Source organism: Hesperophylax consimilis, chromosome 27 (genome assembly GCF_061612785.1).
Source record: "Hesperophylax consimilis isolate HC1 chromosome 27, BYU_Hcon_1.0, whole genome shotgun sequence".
In the NCBI taxonomy this organism is placed as follows: domain Eukaryota; kingdom Metazoa; phylum Arthropoda; class Insecta; order Trichoptera; family Limnephilidae; genus Hesperophylax; species Hesperophylax consimilis.
In genome coordinates this window covers 14,031,798-14,050,655 of record NC_142862.1, presented here as the reverse complement: position 1 = coordinate 14,050,655, position 18,858 = coordinate 14,031,798, and the positions used below count along the sequence as shown (strand labels likewise).

The window sequence follows — 18,858 nt, the reverse complement described above, 5'->3', positions numbered from 1 at the left end:
TGTTTACACACACTATTATTAAATATGTATTACAAAGAAATTATACTTACTTTGCGACGAAACTCCACAACATCTTTCCCCCTGATATAAAGCGAATAGAAAATTTTGAATTACAAATATAGAATACAAATCTGGCAGAGATTAAGAGGAAGTTACAAGCCAAAAATGTATATATTCTTGGTATCCCATATTTTGCAGGTTCGTTCGATTTCAAGCACAAAACTGTTTTTTATTTATTTTGTAAATAATTTTATAAGAAAGCAAAAAAATTTGATCAAGTGAAACTGTCACAGATAATCTTAGCTATAATACCGTATTTTTAAAAAGCTTGTTTCCTTTACGCGTTCATACATTTCTATTTAAAAAATATTTTAGTAGTTTACATTTATATTTATTATCGAGTAATTTATTTTTTATTTGTATTATACTCGAGCTAAACGATAGGAAAACCTTCAATGTAACTAAAGCATATTTTTTGGTTTTCATAATGTACACCAATTCGTTATAAAGTTTAATCAAAATAGTGATTTAGCATTAAGCTTCGCCTTAATGAAAAAAACATTAAAAACTACATAGAAAACTTATAAAACAGAAATGAATAACTTTAGTCCGCCTCAGCACAGGTCACCCTAGTGAGGAGGATTAAGAAATACAATTTACTATACATGTATTTAATATCATGTATGTACAATGTTTAAATAGTCGCTATAATAACAAACCTACATGAAATCCTATTCACAATTATTTAAATGGACATTTTGCACTTGATGCAAGGATAACTGGATTTTGCCTGAGATGTGTTTTTCTATTTATAATATTTAATCTTTAACCTTTTTACTATGGCATTGTCTAATCCAGCGTTCTTACACCAACGGACAATCTTTTTACACCTGCAGACCCACAGAAATTTGAGAAATATTTCGCGGAATGACTAAGGGCCCGTTCCCACTTCCGTTTTCAAATCGGAGGCGTGTCCCGTTTTAAAAACGGATGGTCAATGGCCCTGTTCACACTACCGTTTTAAAAACGGACCATACTCTACGAAAAAAAATAATTGTGGATTCAACAAAAACATGTTATTTGCTCATTCTTCAGTAATGGTGCGCAATGAACGACGATGAAGCTCTTGTTGTCATGTTGTACTTATTAAAAAGAAGGAAAAAAGTGAAAAGAAAATTTTGGGTACACCCAATCATAGCCGAATGATTTTCTGTAGGAATTTTCCAAGTGTTAATTGGTGAGTTGAGAAGTGATGAACTAAAGTTCTTTAATTATTTTAGAATAATAATGATTGGATTATTTATATAGCGCCGTTTTCACCATGAAAAATCACCTCAAGGGCGCTTAATGGCTTAAAAGAATTTCTATCACTTCCTTTAACCATCTACTGGAATGAGTTTCAGAGAACTTAACATATCAAAATACAAAATTGAGAAAGTGCATTTGTCCTGAAGAAAGGCTATCGATATTTTAAAGTAAGAAAACAATAACAACTCAAATATTTTTTATTATGTGTTTATCAAAATAATAAGCTCTTCCGTGCATCTCATTAAAGCTTTAAAATTTAAAAAAAGTAAACTTAAAAAAATAAAAATAAAAATTTTGATGTACAAAAGTTGTGTACACCAAGTGTTTTGTTTTTATTTGGTTAAAGATAAAATATTACCATACTCTTTCTTCGACCAGTGGTATTAAATTTTCGGGATTTATTTCCTTATCCATTATTGTAGTTTTGATTTATTTACTTAACAAAATAACCAAATACAAGCACGCAGCGTGCCTGCTTCCTTGCGACAGGGAGCGGGTGGGGAGGGGTCGGGGTTTGGCGGGGACTCTGCCGGAACGACTGGACGACAAGACAAGTGTGAACAGCTCCATACAACACTATGAGCGAGCGTGTTCCGACACGATTTGAAAACGGACGCGCTGCGTAGGCGAGCCATCCGACAAAAAATGTCGGATCCGTAATCAAATCGTGTCGGACAAGTGTGAACAGCTCCATACATCCACTACAGCCACTAGGGCATCCGTTTTTAAAACGGGACCCGCCTCCGATTTGAAAACGGAAGTGGGAACGGGCCCTTAGGCTATTGGTAAGGAAATTACGTAAACCGGGTGCAGCAAAAATGGTATTGCGAATTTCTGTTTTACCGTCTCGCATTAGCATATCTTCGAGTTAATCAATTGAGTCCTTCTTTACTTGTACTTCCCCTTCTTCCTCTTCCCATCTCCTTCTCCCACCCCATTCCACCCTCACAACACTCCCTAATTGAGGATGCGATAGTCCCTCCGGCTCCAGACGGGATGGTGATACCACCTGGCGGGTATGGCGGGTAAACAATTTGTTTGCCCTTAGATTTCTAATACTCTATCCTCTTCAATTCCTGGATAATGCTGTATCTTTTTTAAAATTTTATGTGAATCCGCACAAGAATCCTAACTGCTCCCAACCGTCTGGAGCCAGTGAGACTATGTCCCCAATTGCGGTATGTACCTAATTCCCTGCAGGTCGTTACTTGATGTTTGGGCGCCGAAGTGAATGTTAAAAGAAGTCAGTCTGTCTGTGCAGATAGAGAAACAATAGCGCGTGTTGCTGTGACGTCCAACAAATGCTGATGTTTTTTAAAGGATGTGTGTCCAACAGATGGCGCTCTTATACCAAAAAACATATTTTTTTCTGTCACGGGTGACAAACAGCATGTTTTTACCCCTCACAGATGACATAAATGTAATATAGGGATATAAAAAAAAACCAACGTTGTATCAAAATTTCAAAGCAATCGGCGAAGAACTTTCAGAGATTTAAGATTTTGAACAAACGAATATTTACGTTTTTATTTATATATATAATATCGATAGCTATGTTAGCTTCAAGAAATATGATGTACCTGTAAGCTATACCCTTTGTACTAGAGGTGAGTCGTACTAGTCTTGATACTTGGAACAACTTGTGCAAGTAAGTATAAATACTTATTCCAAATACATGTTCCCTAATATTTCGCACTTGCACTTACTTACAAGTGATGCTATGCCAAAAGGAATTTTTGTGTGGGGTATTGCTCACTCAGTGCTGGATTCCAATACAATAATTTTTCGAATCTATGAGGAAGAGAGGGGGTTAGAGAATTCCTAAGAAAAAAAATTCTGAGTGCATTTCCGATGTATGATTCCGAACAAAAACAATTCAAATCCATAAGGGGGCGGTAGACAATTAGAGGAACACTCTTCTCATTAAGGCGATGCACTACGTCGTGTAATATTTTAAATTGAGCCGCTATCAATAACAACCCTTACGTAGATGGCGATAAGGTTCAAATTCCCGCTTAACACCATCCACCTGTTTTGATTTATACAAGAAAAAAACATGGCCAAAAAGTGCATTTTATTTTATTTTGTGGATGTTCAGGCATATATACTATTTTTTTTTTCGATCATTTTATAAATAACTTAATTTTACACATTATACAATAAAATCATAACCGAAAATGGGTTCGTAAGTAGGAGATTTTGAACTTTATAGCAGTTTTCATAGGCCTTATACATTATTTTTTTCTGGGCTTATAAAAAGACTTATCTAAAAAATACTCGATTATTTCAAAGGCCAAGATGTATTCTACTCGCAGTATTTAATTAAAGCATCTGAAACATTTCTAGGCGACCAAATTTTCAAACCAAAAACACATGATTTTGCATTACTACGTATGGCATCGCCTGCGTCTGGCGAGTATTGCACGGGACGCGGAAGACGTGGAATACTCTCAAGACGCGAAATACTCACAACAAATACTAAGTACGAAAGGAAAGTCTGTTCCAAACATCTGTTCTGGTTTTACTACTGGCTCTACTTTGTACTTTCTGTATACTTGGACAAAATATATATTTAACTAAAAAATAAAATTTGACTTGTTTTGAAATAAAATTAAAATATATGCGCATGTTAGGTGAATTTACGGTCTATATGCTAAATGAAGTGGCGTTTTACATGAACAATGTTAAAAGTATATAAGCAGTAAGTAGGTATTAAAATTATCCTTCGCTGAGATATAAAATAATACTTTTCTTCTGGTAATATTGCCTTTTACTTTTGGTCAAAGGCACTTTTAAAACGTTTAAATAATATTTCTGAAAACAGTCCTTCGAATGCCACCGCGTGCCTAAAGAATTTATGACTATCGACTTTTCTCGTGTCCCAATCTCATTTTCATTAGCGTAACATAATATCGTTTCCTATTTACTGACAGATTTTGTAATGACGCTTTTACAACAAAGAGTTTATAAATGTATAGAAATACCATACAAAGCTATGAACTATAAAGGTATAGTGCGTATAACGGGCAGGATAACCAACACCTTTGCATCCCCATATATGACAGGGACCCTGAGGGATTTTTTTCCCTTATGTCCTCCTTTGTGGGAGTTGTGGGAGTTGAGAAGTAAAAAAAAATATAGTTAAAACCTTGGCACACATAAAAATTTAGATTTTTAGAATTTTTTTTATGCAGTCAAATTACTCCCAACCATCTAGGGCCGGTGGAATATGACAATTCAATTTGGGCTATGTCATGAGGCTGAAGTACCTGGCTATTTACATCTAGTCACCTAACAAGCCATTTCAAGCGGCCGGCGTTTCGATTTCTAATGGTGGTCGTTCGCCAAGGTTATACCGAAAGTATCTACTATTCTGGAACAATTTAATTATAAAGCAAAAATCTTTCGTGTTTATTTGAAGTCACGGCGTTATGAAATTTGCACTGGTTTTCTCTGCTTTTTCTGGCCGAAATTTCCATGTCAACTTTTTTATCTCACGAGCCTACCATCTCACCTCTGCATATTTCTGTGTCAGTGTAGCTGAAAGGAAATCGTATAAATTTCATTAACAATATAATACATAAAATTTAAAATACTACCAATTTACGCCTGCGTCACTTGATGACATCGAGATGTGCGTCTGAGCTACTTTTTTTAACTTACGATCCCTCGATTGGTTGGCGAAAGCAATCAACGTAAAATTTTGTTATTACTGTGGGTGACAAGTCTATGATTGTTGCTATATTCTGTTGTCAGTTAGCCCCCCCTTCCGCCCTTCATTACCTAATGACTTAAAAAACCTTGGAATAAATATTTTTAAAGCACTTATTAATACTAGCTGAAGTTCACGACGTTACCCGGGCTTTACACAGAGTATTTTTTTAATCAGACTTCCACAGTGACCTTCCTCTTGTTTTGAAGGTCAAATGTGCAAAATTTTATCAATCTTTGAATAAATCTGTAGATTGGTATAAAACAAATAAACGTAGCCTCTACATACTCGTAAATAGATTATGTACCCATTGCGCACTTATGTGAAAGAATAATAATAATAATATTTGGATGATTTTTATGGCGCCGTTTTTGTGCGAAATCGCCTCGAGGGCGCTGTATGCCAATTTCCGCTTAAAATATTAGTCATTCAGAATATATGGAGACTTGTTCTTTTCCTAATAAATGTCATGACGGAATGCGACAGTATCAATATATCAATACTGGTGTAAACACGTGTTCCGCCGTCCTCATAAAACAATCGCTTTTAACTGTTGCTTTGTTGGGAAGTCTGCCTATTCATTCTTCAAAGGCCTGCAGTCCCGTTTTTAACAGGAAAACGAATAATTTGTCCAGATTTTTAATAAATTAACAGTATTTCATATCAGCAAGTTTTCTCCGTGTATGAAGCATTACTAACTCTATTTGTGTAAGAGTCCACCTGGTCGTTGTTAATTAATGCATTAAATAATTAGACACAAAAATACTTTGTTTTACGTACGTAACGTATTTACGTGTTGACGAACGTAACACGTCCTCTATATTTCTTTCAGTGCCCGAGAGCTTCGAGCTGAATAAACCTTGACAATCGTGCTTTATGTGGAAAATGATTGCTTCCTCAATTCCTATATTATGCTTTTTTGGAAACGAGTTCTTTAGAAATGCGTCTATCGCGTAAATTACAATAACTTACGTGACAAATATTATATGACATTAAGTCAAATACTTTGTTTACTCTACTTTATTAGACACAAAGTGCTTAATACGCATTTTTAATTGGTTTCAGCTTCATTACTACAGATTTACATCTTTCAAAAATTTTAACAAAATAAATACCCATTTCACATGTGTTTTATTATTTAATTATTAATTTTTAAAAAAACATGACATATTACATATTACAGTGATCTTTGGCTGTCCAACTAGGAGTTTAACCTGTTTTAGGACAGTCAGAAATAGGCAGATTTATTAAATGCGATTCTTGTTTTGTCTAGTGTATTGACTTTTACTTAATTATTGCACTTTATAAATAATTTGAAAAGTTTTCTTGGTTGATATAAGAAGTTGCTAACTATATATTTTAAATAATATAAACGTAGTTTTAGATGTTATTAAAATATAAAATAATTTTGGTACCTTCTTTATCATTTGGTTTCCATAATTAGTTCCGCTTGTGAAAATTCAAAGATTACGTAGTAGTATTATTTCCCGCCACGCACATAATCACAGACAACCGATATTAGTATGTTTCATAATGCCGTCACTACTAATGGAAGTCCTAATATGTCGAACTGGGATATGGACTTCAAAGGGCTCCAGCCAACGTCATTACAAACATAACATTATGTAATGTAATCCGATGTAATTCGTAAAATTTGAACGAAAGCGAAAAGTAGGAGATTTTACAGGTTAAATTTCATTGACCTGATTCTTTATTTTTTCTAGGCTCGCTAAAATGCCCTAATTAAAACACCTTTAATATTTCCACGCTATTTAATTTTCAAACTTAAATTACTCACGATTTTGCATTTTTTGTTGTTCTTTGAATTCGGTGCCTGGTTCGAGTTAAATTTTGATGCCCCCTGTCAAAACCATAAATAAAAATTAAATTTTCGTTTGTTAAAAATCTTAAATCTCCGAAATTTCTTCACCGATTGCTTTGAATTTTTGACACAACGCTGCATTCCAACATGCGTGTGTTTTTATAAACGTATGTTATATAGATGTCACCTGTGACTAGTAAAAACTTTTGTTTTAAAAAAACTGCGCCATCTGTTGGACAAATATTTTTTTAAATAGTGCCATCTGTTGGACGTACAAGCAACACGCTTTATGGTTTCTCTTTCTGCACAGACAGACTGAGCCACAGCAACGCGTGGCGGGGTACAGCTAGTCAATAATATTCGGATGATTTGTGTTTTTGTGTAGCACCGTTTCGTGAAAAATTCTCAAGGGCAATGTGTTAGAACTGTTACTTAGGTGTAAGGTAATCTCCAATGCCTTGGCGCATGGAGCGGACTACTCCAATCTCGCCTGCGTAGGTCCGGCCCTGGCTATAAACACTAGATAACACATTATTATTCATCGTATCCAGAGATGTACTTTATTTCAAATAAATCCATTTGAAATGGAAATGCAAAATGCAAAATGGGTATTTTCCATTTTGCATTTTAAATGCTTTTCTAAAAACCATTTTGCATTTTGCATTTTAAATGCTTTTCTCGATGCATTTTCCATTTTAAATGCTTTTTTGCAACATTCTTCCTACTATCTCCACTCATCTTTTTTTCATAAGCCCCAAATATCAGTCGATCCTCAACCTTGCTATGAGAGATAATTTACATTTGTCAAGTTGCACCCTGGTAGAAGCCCTGGCAATTGAGTGATACCATTACAAAAAATACTGATTCAAATACTGAACATGGGGCCATGACGCTGTAATATTAAATGTTAGATAGCAGTTTCTATGTTTTTACGTTGGCAACATTTGTCCCGCGCAAATTTTTTGTGGTTCATAATCCGTAGTCGTGGCATTTTTTGATTTACCATCATGTAATATGTTTGTTCTACATTGATGTACATTATTAAATGACAAAACTGTTTAAAAATTCTATAATTATTTTAATTGTCTGACCTGAGAAACCATTTTGCATTTTCAATGCATTTTGAAAATAGGTATTTTGCATTTTGCATTTGAAATGCTTTTCTAAAAACCATTTTGCATTTTGCATTTTCAAATGGAAAAGTTTTGACCCATTTCCATTTTGCATTTCAAATGGTTTTGGGTACCCATTTTGCACATCTCTGATCGTATCCAATCTTTCAAATTAACGTAATATTAAATCTTGATTTATGTTTATTTGCCTATGCCAGGGACATGGTGAAGTTTTTTTAAAATTTATATTATTTATTTATTAATTTATTGACGCCCTTTTTAAGGACTTTTTGCACATGACTAGTAATAATTATACAGTACATATTTATTATATAGGGTTTTCCAATAAGAGGTGTTATTTTATTATGTATATAAATTAAATTTTTATTTATTTTATATACATAAACACACACTTGCCACTACACATCACTTCTTTTATTTTATTATGTATATAAATTAAAAATGACAGCTTCAAAAGTAACATCTTCCGAAATATATTCAAAATAACACCTCTTATTGGAAAACCCTGTACATAACTAAACTGCATCAGTTAAATTTTTTGTATTTGTTAAGTGATAAATTAAAGATGTCCACTGATTCGGTATTATTACTTCCCTCCATAAGTATTCTGGGCAATGATGAATACAGACGGTAGTTAGTCCCAGCATTTCTGCACTGAACCAAGTCCAGACTTCTAGTATTACTACATTTTTGTGCATTGCTACTTTAGAAGTTGTTGTTACCTGAAATAGGTATATATATATATTTTTAATTAGTTAGCAACACCATGTATACCACCTGTCCAATTAGCCCTGTGATGATTTATTATCTGTAGATATGTAGGTAGTTTGTTAATTTTATAAATTAACTTTTATTTTACATTAACACCACACAGGAAGCCCTGAGGAAAATGTCAACTTTGAGGATGCTTTGTGGAGGGTTTTTTTAAGGTAGGAAGGAGAGGAAGTTCTGAAAAGAAAAAATGGTATGAGGGGTGGGTAGGAATCTAGGGATCAGTGTATTTCCGCTGCAGCGCAAGGCGATGGGTCAAGAGAGATCAGTTGGAGAGGTCCAGGGCTTTCCCCAAACCAAATCTCCCGACCCGGCACGCCACGTAGCTGGTGAGTAGGCGAATCCCCAACACACATCACCCGATGAACCCGGCCACCCCTGCTAAGTCACCAAACGTAGTGAACCACTTGGGGTGAATAATGTGTTGGTTATCCATCCATTATATAATGCATACTAATCGAACAAAAATATAATGGTGGACAACTTATGAAAAGTATAGCCATACTGCCGAACTGCTAAAGTAAGTCCACTGGACCTACATAGTTAAGTGAAACCACGCGCATTGTCTCAGTAACGTATCTTCACTCTATTAATTCATTTAAGCATCTGTCAAGCATTTTGATTAAAATAATGTTGATACCTACTTTATTGCTTTTATATAAGTAGTTCCAACTTAAAAAATTAAAAGTTCATCATGAAGAAATATTTCACATTACTTACTTACCCATGCACCAACTACCGAAATTAATATGTTTAATTATGTTTTTTTTTTTGTTTTTTTTTTAGCGAGCTCCCTGGAGTCAGGGTCCAACTGCAGCAGCAGCACGCGCAGGACCGGCGGGGCCACGGAGCCCTCGCACTCCATGGAGATAGCCCAAGTGCTTCTGTCCTTGCTGCACGCCTGGGGGCTCGACCCCGACCTGGACAGGGTGTGCGAATCCAAGCTGGGGCTACTCAGACCCATGGTACGTATGGCTGTGGAAATTGATGTCGCGGACGGGGTCATCAGTAGATTTGAAACCTCTAGCTTTCAGTATCTGGTCATCACGTGATTGACTGTCGCAAAATTTAAATAACAACAACATTATAACATTTAAAACTCAAATAAAAAGCTGGATACAAAACATAGGAAGATTAGAAATAGAAAACATACCAACACCAAATATAGAAACCACTCAACCACGATAAAAAAACTCTACTCAATATATTTATAATTCTTTCGGTAACTAATCATTAAAATGTAATATCTAATTAAAATCCTCAGCACGGGAGATCCCAGTGAGGAGATAATCTCTATTTGTAACAAAAAAGTATGATAGTAAAACATAGAAGCTTAATAGAATATTAGTCCATAGTTTGGTCACTCTTCTACAAAATTCATATTCGTAATTTAGAAAGAATTCAAAGAAAATTTTAAACTTAATTTGAATTACCTGTCATTTACCAACTTTAGAAAACAGACTAAAAATAAAACACCTTACCTTTTTATTAAAATTGACTCTAAATTTGATTGTTGTGAACTCCTGCATTTAATAAATCTACTTGTACCTATTAAAATAAATAAAAAAATATAAATTTAATAAAAATTTGAAACAGAAAAAGATACGGTCACATCTACGACTTGAACCCAGGACCCTTGCCTTGCATTAAATATTACAATTTAAGGCTTTACTTATTAAGTTATTCCAAAAATTAACAATTTACATATGTATATCTCATTCCAACTATAGTTTGCATTCCCCAATACAACATTTACATATGTATTTCTCATTCCAACTATAGTTTGCATTCCCCAATCAAGGTTTACATATGTATATCTCATTCCAACTATAGTTTGCATTCCCCAATACAACATTTACATATGTATATCTCATTCCAACTATAGTTTGCATTCCCCAATCAAGGTTTACATATGTATATCTCATTCCAACTATAGTTTGCATTCCCCAATACAACATTTACATATGTATATCTCATTCCAACTATAGTTTACATTCCCCAATACAACATTTACATATGTATTTCTCATTCCAACTATAGTTTTCATTCCCCAATCGAGGTTTACATATGTATATCTCATTCCAACTATAGTTTGCATTCCCCAGTACAACGTTTACATAGGTATATCTCATTCCAACTATAGTTTGCATTCCCCAATCAACGTTTACATATGTATATCTCATTCCAACTATAGTTTGCATTCCCCAATACAACGTTTACATATGTATATCTCATTCCGACTATAGTTTCCATTCCTCAATTCGTTTACATATGTATATCTCGTTCCAACTATAGTTTGCATTCCCCAATAAAACGATTACATATGTATATCTCATTCCAACTATAGTGTACATTCCCCAATACAAAGTTTACATTATTGGTAGCAAATATCAAAATGGTAATGTATTTATCCTCAGCACGGGAGATCCCAGTGAGGATATCATTATATCTATGTGTTAATAAGAAAAGAAGACAATAAATCATTATTATTATTATTATTATTATTTCAACTTGTGGATTTTTATTCTTATTTTTCAAAATGCTGCATTGTGTGAAAAAGCCCTCTGGGTGTTAAAATAAAATAAATATATAAAACATTTATTCAATAACAACTTTTCTTTAATAACTTCTGAAGCTTATGCCCATCAATGTAATATATCATAGAGGAAGAAGACAATACTAATATGTCATGGAAGAAGAAGAAGACAATACTAATATATCATGGAAGAAGAAGACAGTGCTAATAAATCTAAACAAAACGAAATTCCCCTATGTCCTGTTTGTTTGCAGGTGCCCGTCAGTTTCGGTGTGCTGTCCAAGGGCGGGCAGATGTCCGTGCAGCTGCCCACATGGCAGAATGCCCTCCCTTCCAGCGCCATCCCACAGGCGCCCCTGCACCCACCACCCACCCTGCCCCCGCAGCTGCTGCGCCAGGAGATGCTCACCAGGTACACCAGTGTACAGTGAACCAGACTGACATATCTTCTACTTGTTCAATGTTAGAGGGTAGACTTCATATCTGTCACCCAGATCCCCTGACACTACACTCCTGCCAGTCACTATTGTTTCCCTCCAGTCTTTTTGGTAGATATTTCTCCCACCCTGACACGGATTCATAGAAGTCATGCTATCTAATTTGATTTTACTGTGAGATATATGATTTAAACAGTGCTAAGCAGCATCTCCAGTAATAATATGATAATGTTTGTGCAAACATGGAACATTGGGGCAGGGCCACAATATTTTGTTTTCTGTTGCCGATGGAAAACAAAAAACATTCTGGCCACGACCCAATGTTGTCCGAAATTCAAGAGACTTGACTTTAGAAAGAGAGAACATTGTGTTTTGTATTTACATTTACCATAGGCGTTCCCGAAAAACTTGAAATTGGTGTATGTTGTGAAATTGTAGAGGGGTGGGGAAGTAAATGCGGTAGAGGAAGGTTGGAAGTATCTGTCACCAAATATGGTTAAAGCCATTTCGATTCTGAATGGTGATGTTCTATCAGGGTATCTACCAGTCTGTGCATCGACCTAGAGCGGGCCCCTACAGAGTATCGTGGTTAAACACGGTGATATCACTCCTGGAATATTTTAACACGGATTTTTGTCAGGTAGATCAACTCTGACAAATCTCTCATTATATGAAAACTATATATCAAACGCATTAGCTAACAGAACTCAAGTCGATTCCATATATACGGACTTTATCAAGGCCTTTGACAAAGTATGCCATAAAATTCTCCTGATCAAACTACGTAAGCTCGGTATTGACGGAAAACTTTTAGAATGGTTTGCTAGCTATCTAACTAATAGAGTTTTACTTGTAAAAATCAATTTGTTCATTTCCAATCAATTTATAGCTACCAGTGGTGTACCACAGGGGTCTCATTTAGGCCCAATATTATTTTTACTGTTCATAAATGATATTGTAAATATATTTGATGAAGATATTAATTCGTTACTTTTCGCAGATGATTTAAAAATATTTAAAATAATCAAAAGCGCTGAAGATTGTATCTGTCTACAAAATAATTTGAACAGGTTAATTAATTGGTGTTCTCTTAACAAACTTCATCTGAACATAAATAAGTGTTATTCAATTAAATTTTACAGAATAAATCAACCAATTATTCATTCATATAAACTCAATAACTCAATCCTTACCTCTGTCGAAGAAATTAATGACCTGGGGATAACTTTCGATTCTAAATTAAACTTTATATCGCATATAAATAATATTAATAATAAAGGAATGAAAATGCTAGGCTTCATTCTTCGAAATTCCAGAGGTTTCAAGAATATTTCAACATTAAAAATTTTGTATACATCCCTGGTTCGTAGTCAAGTCGAATATAACTCCTCGATCTGGTCCCCCCACTACAAATTACATTCAGATTCAATCGAAAAAATTCAACATAAATTCCTAAGACACATTAATTTTAAACTCGGTATTCCCATTGAAAATATAAATTATAATTACTTGATGAAAAATCTAAATTTATTAAAACTCTCAGATCGAAGAATTATATCCGACTTAATATTTATGTTCAAAATTGTAAATGGTAGTATAGACAGTCCAGATTTAATTAACCTCATTGAATTTCATATACCCACGAGAGCTACTCGATCTAAAATTTTGTTTAAATGCAACAATATCAGGACTGAGTATTCCAAACACTCGCTTGTACCTAGGTTGCATGAAGTTAGTAATAGATACGCAGATGTGGCAGATCTATTTAACTGCACGCAATGTAGGTACAAGAGGGCTATGCTATCAAATCTTTTCAATCAATATTAATTTAATCTAATTCTACCTTATTTGCACTATAGAAACTTATGTACTTGTATCTCTTGTTTACTTACTTACTTACTCTCTAATGTCATTTTACAATCAAATGCCACATATATTTGTAATTCTTTTTTAAAAATATTTTTACGATTTTAACTGTGACATGTTATCATTGTTTATGGTATATTTATACCGTTGATATTAAATAAATAAATAAATAAATAAATAAATATATCTACCAGTCTGTGCATCAACCTAGAGTAGGCCCCTACAGTGTATCGTGGTTAAACACGGTGATATCACTCCTGGAATGTCCGCTCCCATCTTTTTATGACTGATTTTTTTCTTTCTGTTTCCAGGATGTTCACTGCCCGCCTCCACTGGGAGCTCAGCACCACGCTGACATCCAACCATCTCCTTGCCATCATTGCTCTGGCCAATACACTCATGTCCATGAACAATGCCACCTTCGTTCCTGAGCAGGAACTCAATAGGAAAATGCACAGGTTAGTTTTAACCACCACAACACGCGCATGTGCCTGGTGCATAGTGGTCGAAAAATTCTCAATGACTGTAATGAACAATGCACTGAATAAAGAAAATTATAAAACTGTTTCATTCACATTCTTAGAAATTTGACATTGTTACGTCTTAACTAAAATAACAGGGTGTAAATGTGTTACACCCTGTTATTCAGACTTGACATGACCCGACTCAAGTATTTGATTCACTTGGTCGTAGCATCTTTCTCCAAGATCCCCGACTTGTTCTACCATTCGATTTCGTGTCTGATATTCTCCAATCTAATTTTTTTCACTTCGCTTTTTTTAGCCATGCTATCTTTCTAGTCAAACATGGTTTTACCACATATACGTCTCAGGGATCTAATTTATATAGCATTCTAATTTCATCCTTCCTCTGTCTGTTCCATGACTCACTGCCATACTCAGAATTGGCATCAGCACTCAATCGTGGACTGCTAGCCTCACCAACCGAATTAATCTGTCGACCACTGAAGCTATCATTTTTTTACTGAGGCAAACGTTTTTTACTGAATCAATCTATCTTGGATTGAATCAATCCATATTCAACTGAATTAATATGTCCGGGTGAGATATTATCAGACCTGTTGTCAACTGAATCATTCATTCATCTACCAAACCCATATTATGTTTCCAACCATTTGACAACTTGGTGATTTTCTTGTAGGGCTTCTGGAAGATCTTCCGTGTCCTCGTGGTCCAAGGGCGAAGAGGAGAGGGAAGAGGCTTATGGTCAACAGCAAGCTCACATCAAGCAAGGCTGGTCTCTGCTGGCCACCCTCCACTGTGTGCTGCTGCCGGATAAACTCATTGCCGCAGGTCAGACTTTATTGACGAATGATGATTGGTGATTGATGATTGATCATATAAAATTATTGACGATTGATGATCGCTGATTGAATATTTATGATTAGTTATTTATAATTGATTACACTGGTCGACCTTTATTTTTTTAAGTGCAGTCCCTTAAGCATAGCTAATTTTTTTATATGTATTTATTATCCATAAACACGTAATGAAACAAAAAAAAAAATTTATAGATCAGGTTTTTTTTATTATTTAAGGTTAAACGCAACGCTCGTTGTATTCTACGTGTTCACAGATGGCGTTAATTAATTAATTTTGTTTAAATACGCTTTTGCAAGGTATTGCTTTACAGTATTAAGACAAATTATTTGTTTGCGCCCTCATAAACGCAATATGAATATGAATAAATAGTTTTGTCCATATAAAAACTCAATTCTATCGAGAAAGGCATACAAATACAATATTGGATTGAATCATCGGTAAAATATTGTATTTGTGTGCCTTTCTCGAAAGAATTAAGTCTTTAAACGAACAAAACTATTGATTCATATTCATATTGCGTATATACGGGCGCAAACAAATGATTTGTCTTAATATTGTAAAGCAATACCTTGCAAAAGCGTATTTAAACCAAATTAATTAATTAACGCCATCTGTGAACACGTAGAATACAACGAGCGTTGCGTTTAACCTTAACAAAGTTTTTTTACATAATTTTTCCATAGTATGACAGGTACTTACTTAACAAAATTTCAAAACTAATTCAATTTAATTTTTTTTGCTCCTGATTTGCGCTTGTGAGTATTTTGAGAGTCTCTCTGCAGGGTCCACCAATAGTCTGCTAGCATAGATGGAGTCCACTTTCCTTGGTATCGCTTTTCCATAGCCGCAATGTCCTGGTGAAATCATTCGCCGTGCTCGTCACTGACATCTCCCATATTTTCGGGGAAAAAATTCAAATGAGAGTGAAGGAAATGACATTCGAGCCTAGTGTTGCCATATTATAAAAAAAAATCAATGATAACTCACGAATAAATATGAATTAATACACATTTTAGTAAAACTTTAAACCCATAAAAACCTGACGTGATAGAAAAACTAATCACATATCTGAAATCAGCGTGAAATTTCCTGTCAGATTTGGCTACTTTCGTTAAAGGGACAAAAAATGTGTTGACCAGTGTTATTGATGCTTGAAGAATGAAGATTGACGATTGGAGTAAGTTGGAGACTTTATAAACGATTTTCTTATCTTTGGTTGGTCTCTTTCCAGGATCCAAGAACTTTAAGCGACCTCAGGTGGAGATGATGGCCCGCAGGTGGCAGCACCAATGCCTGGAGGTGAGGGAGGCAGCCCAGGCACTACTGCTGGCCGAGTTGGGCAGGTATGCGACTATACCTACTTACCTTACTTTAATGCGGTCTTACGCCTATAGCTGAACGGTTGAGACTGTTATGCAAAATCAAATTATGTTTATTCTATCCATATTTCAAAAGATGGAGCTCAGAAATAGTGCTATTGATTTCTTTGACACCGGTGCATAAAGGGAATACAAGCAAATTGCATACCCAACGTTTGTACATGATTTGTTCTTGTACTGGCTGTGGAATAAATATTCAATGTGAGGAAAATTAGCAACATCTTTTGGTATTCGATAGGAGCTTAATCGAGCTAATGACTAAGGGGGTATTTCACTACGTCGGGCTAAATATCTGACTAGCTAGCCGTTGGCTGGCTTTAATGATCAGAATAACTTCGTTATTCAACGGCGACCGTTTCACCATTGTTGCCGAGCTTCCGGATAGATAACACTCGAAATAGTCTGGCAACATCGCAAAATGTTTGCAGTTACCCCATCTACTGCCACGCCTGTCATGTTTTGCCGCAATGTCTATGGAATGCTAGCGTCAACGCCAATTGATCTGTGGTCAACGCCGTCATCCAGTTTCCCGCCACAGTCCGCACACCGCAAAGTGTGCATTTTTTTGGTTATGTTATGTTGATTATCAGGTCATTTTAGATAGATTCGTGTCGAATTAATACATTGTTTCTTATTTTGAACACAATCAAATAATTCAGGATGGATCATACAAGCATTCGAATTCATTCGAGCTCTTAAAACTCGCGGCCTTCGCATCGCCGCCCTTTCACCTGCTTCTGTAAATCAAAAACCTCGGTATCCATAATAATTCGCAACAAAGTCGACTCACTTCTCCGCTGTCAAACTCGGAATGTTTTGACGCCATCTTTGATTCTAGGAATAGAGCCTAACGTGAGGTTCGAGCACTGATTAGTCAAATCGAGCCAATTTAACCCGAGCGTTAGCGTTATTCAGATATAGTGAAAACGAAAAAATGACTAATCCGCGGATAAGTGCTTAGTCAGAACATAATCAGAGATAGTGAAATACCCCCTAAACATATTAGCTGATTGCGGGATGTTCAAAATAAATTAATAAAACGCACTCAAGTGGTTATAATAGACGAATTATTTCATTGGTTTTGGTTCTGTACCATTTAGGCTTGGCCCCAAAGGAAGGAAGGCTCTGGTGGATAGTTGGGCACAGTACCTGCCCCTGTATACCCAGACGGAGAGCATCAACACCCAGGCACCTCCGCCGCAGCAAGTCCAGCCGGACAAGGTAATAACCACTCAACTGATAATGACTACGAGTGTGATCTATACTCATCTCAAATAAAACTGTTGCCAATTTACAAATGACTCTTCCACCCGTCAGTTTAATAGTTGGGTCCAGTGGTGGTTCGTGGTCTTTTCTACTGAGGGTTCAGAAATTCAATAGAAGATATATTTAATCAAAATGTATTTACTGTTGTTGTCAATGTTTATTGGAAAAAGTTCATCACAATATTGCATAACTAGCGACTAAGGCAATACAGCAAAGACCGGCCGTCCGCGCACTCCGTCAATCTCCGGTGGTCACTTGGCATCAAACATTATGCTTGTGGCACTCAACGATAGCTTAATGTGGCATAAGTTTGCGATAACACCGTCAGGGCGATTGTGTTGTTTTAATTTTTTGTGTGTTTATGTGAAGCCTTTTGTGCTGATTCTATACGCACAAAATGGGAATATCAGGTTGCTCTTTGACCGGATTTTTCAGTTGCATGGATTTTAAAGGTAGTATTTTAATGGCGTACTGTTTATAATGCAAGTTTGTCATAAATAAATTAATTTTCTCATCTTTTTAATTGAGGTTCACTGCACAAACTAACTTTAGAGAAAACTGCCACTGCTTGGGTCCACGACAGGGTGCTTGTATTTCATGTCCGATGTCTGCCACTGAATTCGCCACAATTCTATAGTCTATATTTGATGATTATTGTAATATTTGAACAGGAAGAAGAAATGGAAGAGGAAGAGGAAGAAGAAGCTATGAGAAAGCCGTCTTCAATGGCAGAGTTGAAGCGCAAACAAACCACAGCAGTCGTGTTGCTGGGAGTCATTGGTGCGGAGTTTGGCCAAGACATCAGCAGTGAAGGTGCGAATAAATCTTTTTTTTATTGCTACTTATGTGGGATTTTCATAATTTTTTGAGCTTTGTTTTAATTATTGATATCAATTGTATAAAGAAACGAAGGGATTAACCAAATTTTACAGTAGATAAATAAAATCTGCATCTTTTTCATCTCCGCATACTTTTATTGATAAAATCTATTTGATATTCTTATAGTCATGGCAACTGATATAACAAATATGCAGAGATGTGCAAAATGGGTACCCAAAACCATTTGAAATGCAAAATGGAAATGGGTCAAAACTTTTCCATTTGAAAATGCAAAATGCAAAATGGTTTTTAGAAAAGCATTTTAAATGCAAAATGCAAAATACCTATTTTCAAAATGCATTGAAAATGCAAAATGGTTTCTCAGATCAAACCATTAAAATAATTATAGAATTTTTAAACTATTTTGTCATTTAATAATGGACATCAATGTAGAACAAATATATTA

The 18,858-nt window shown here is 35.3% G+C and overlaps 1 protein-coding gene across 5 annotated transcripts in view; it reads left to right on the top strand.

Annotated features, from left to right (window-relative positions):
- Positions 1-18,858, top strand: part of Rbcn-3B (WD repeat-containing protein Rbcn-3B) — a 140,718-nt gene that overhangs the window by 102,803 nt on the left and 19,057 nt on the right. For all 5 annotated transcript variants that reach the window (XM_089648035.1, XM_089648033.1, XM_089648037.1 and 2 more), the window contains 7 exons: positions 9,533-9,711; positions 11,537-11,694; positions 13,897-14,043; positions 14,747-14,898; positions 16,160-16,271; positions 17,408-17,528; positions 18,245-18,386. In XM_089648035.1, coding sequence (XP_089504161.1) covers positions 9,533-9,711; positions 11,537-11,694; positions 13,897-14,043; positions 14,747-14,898; positions 16,160-16,271; positions 17,408-17,528; positions 18,245-18,386 — 1,011 coding nt within the window. The remainder of the gene's footprint in view (positions 1-9,532; positions 9,712-11,536; positions 11,695-13,896; positions 14,044-14,746; positions 14,899-16,159; positions 16,272-17,407; positions 17,529-18,244; positions 18,387-18,858) is intronic.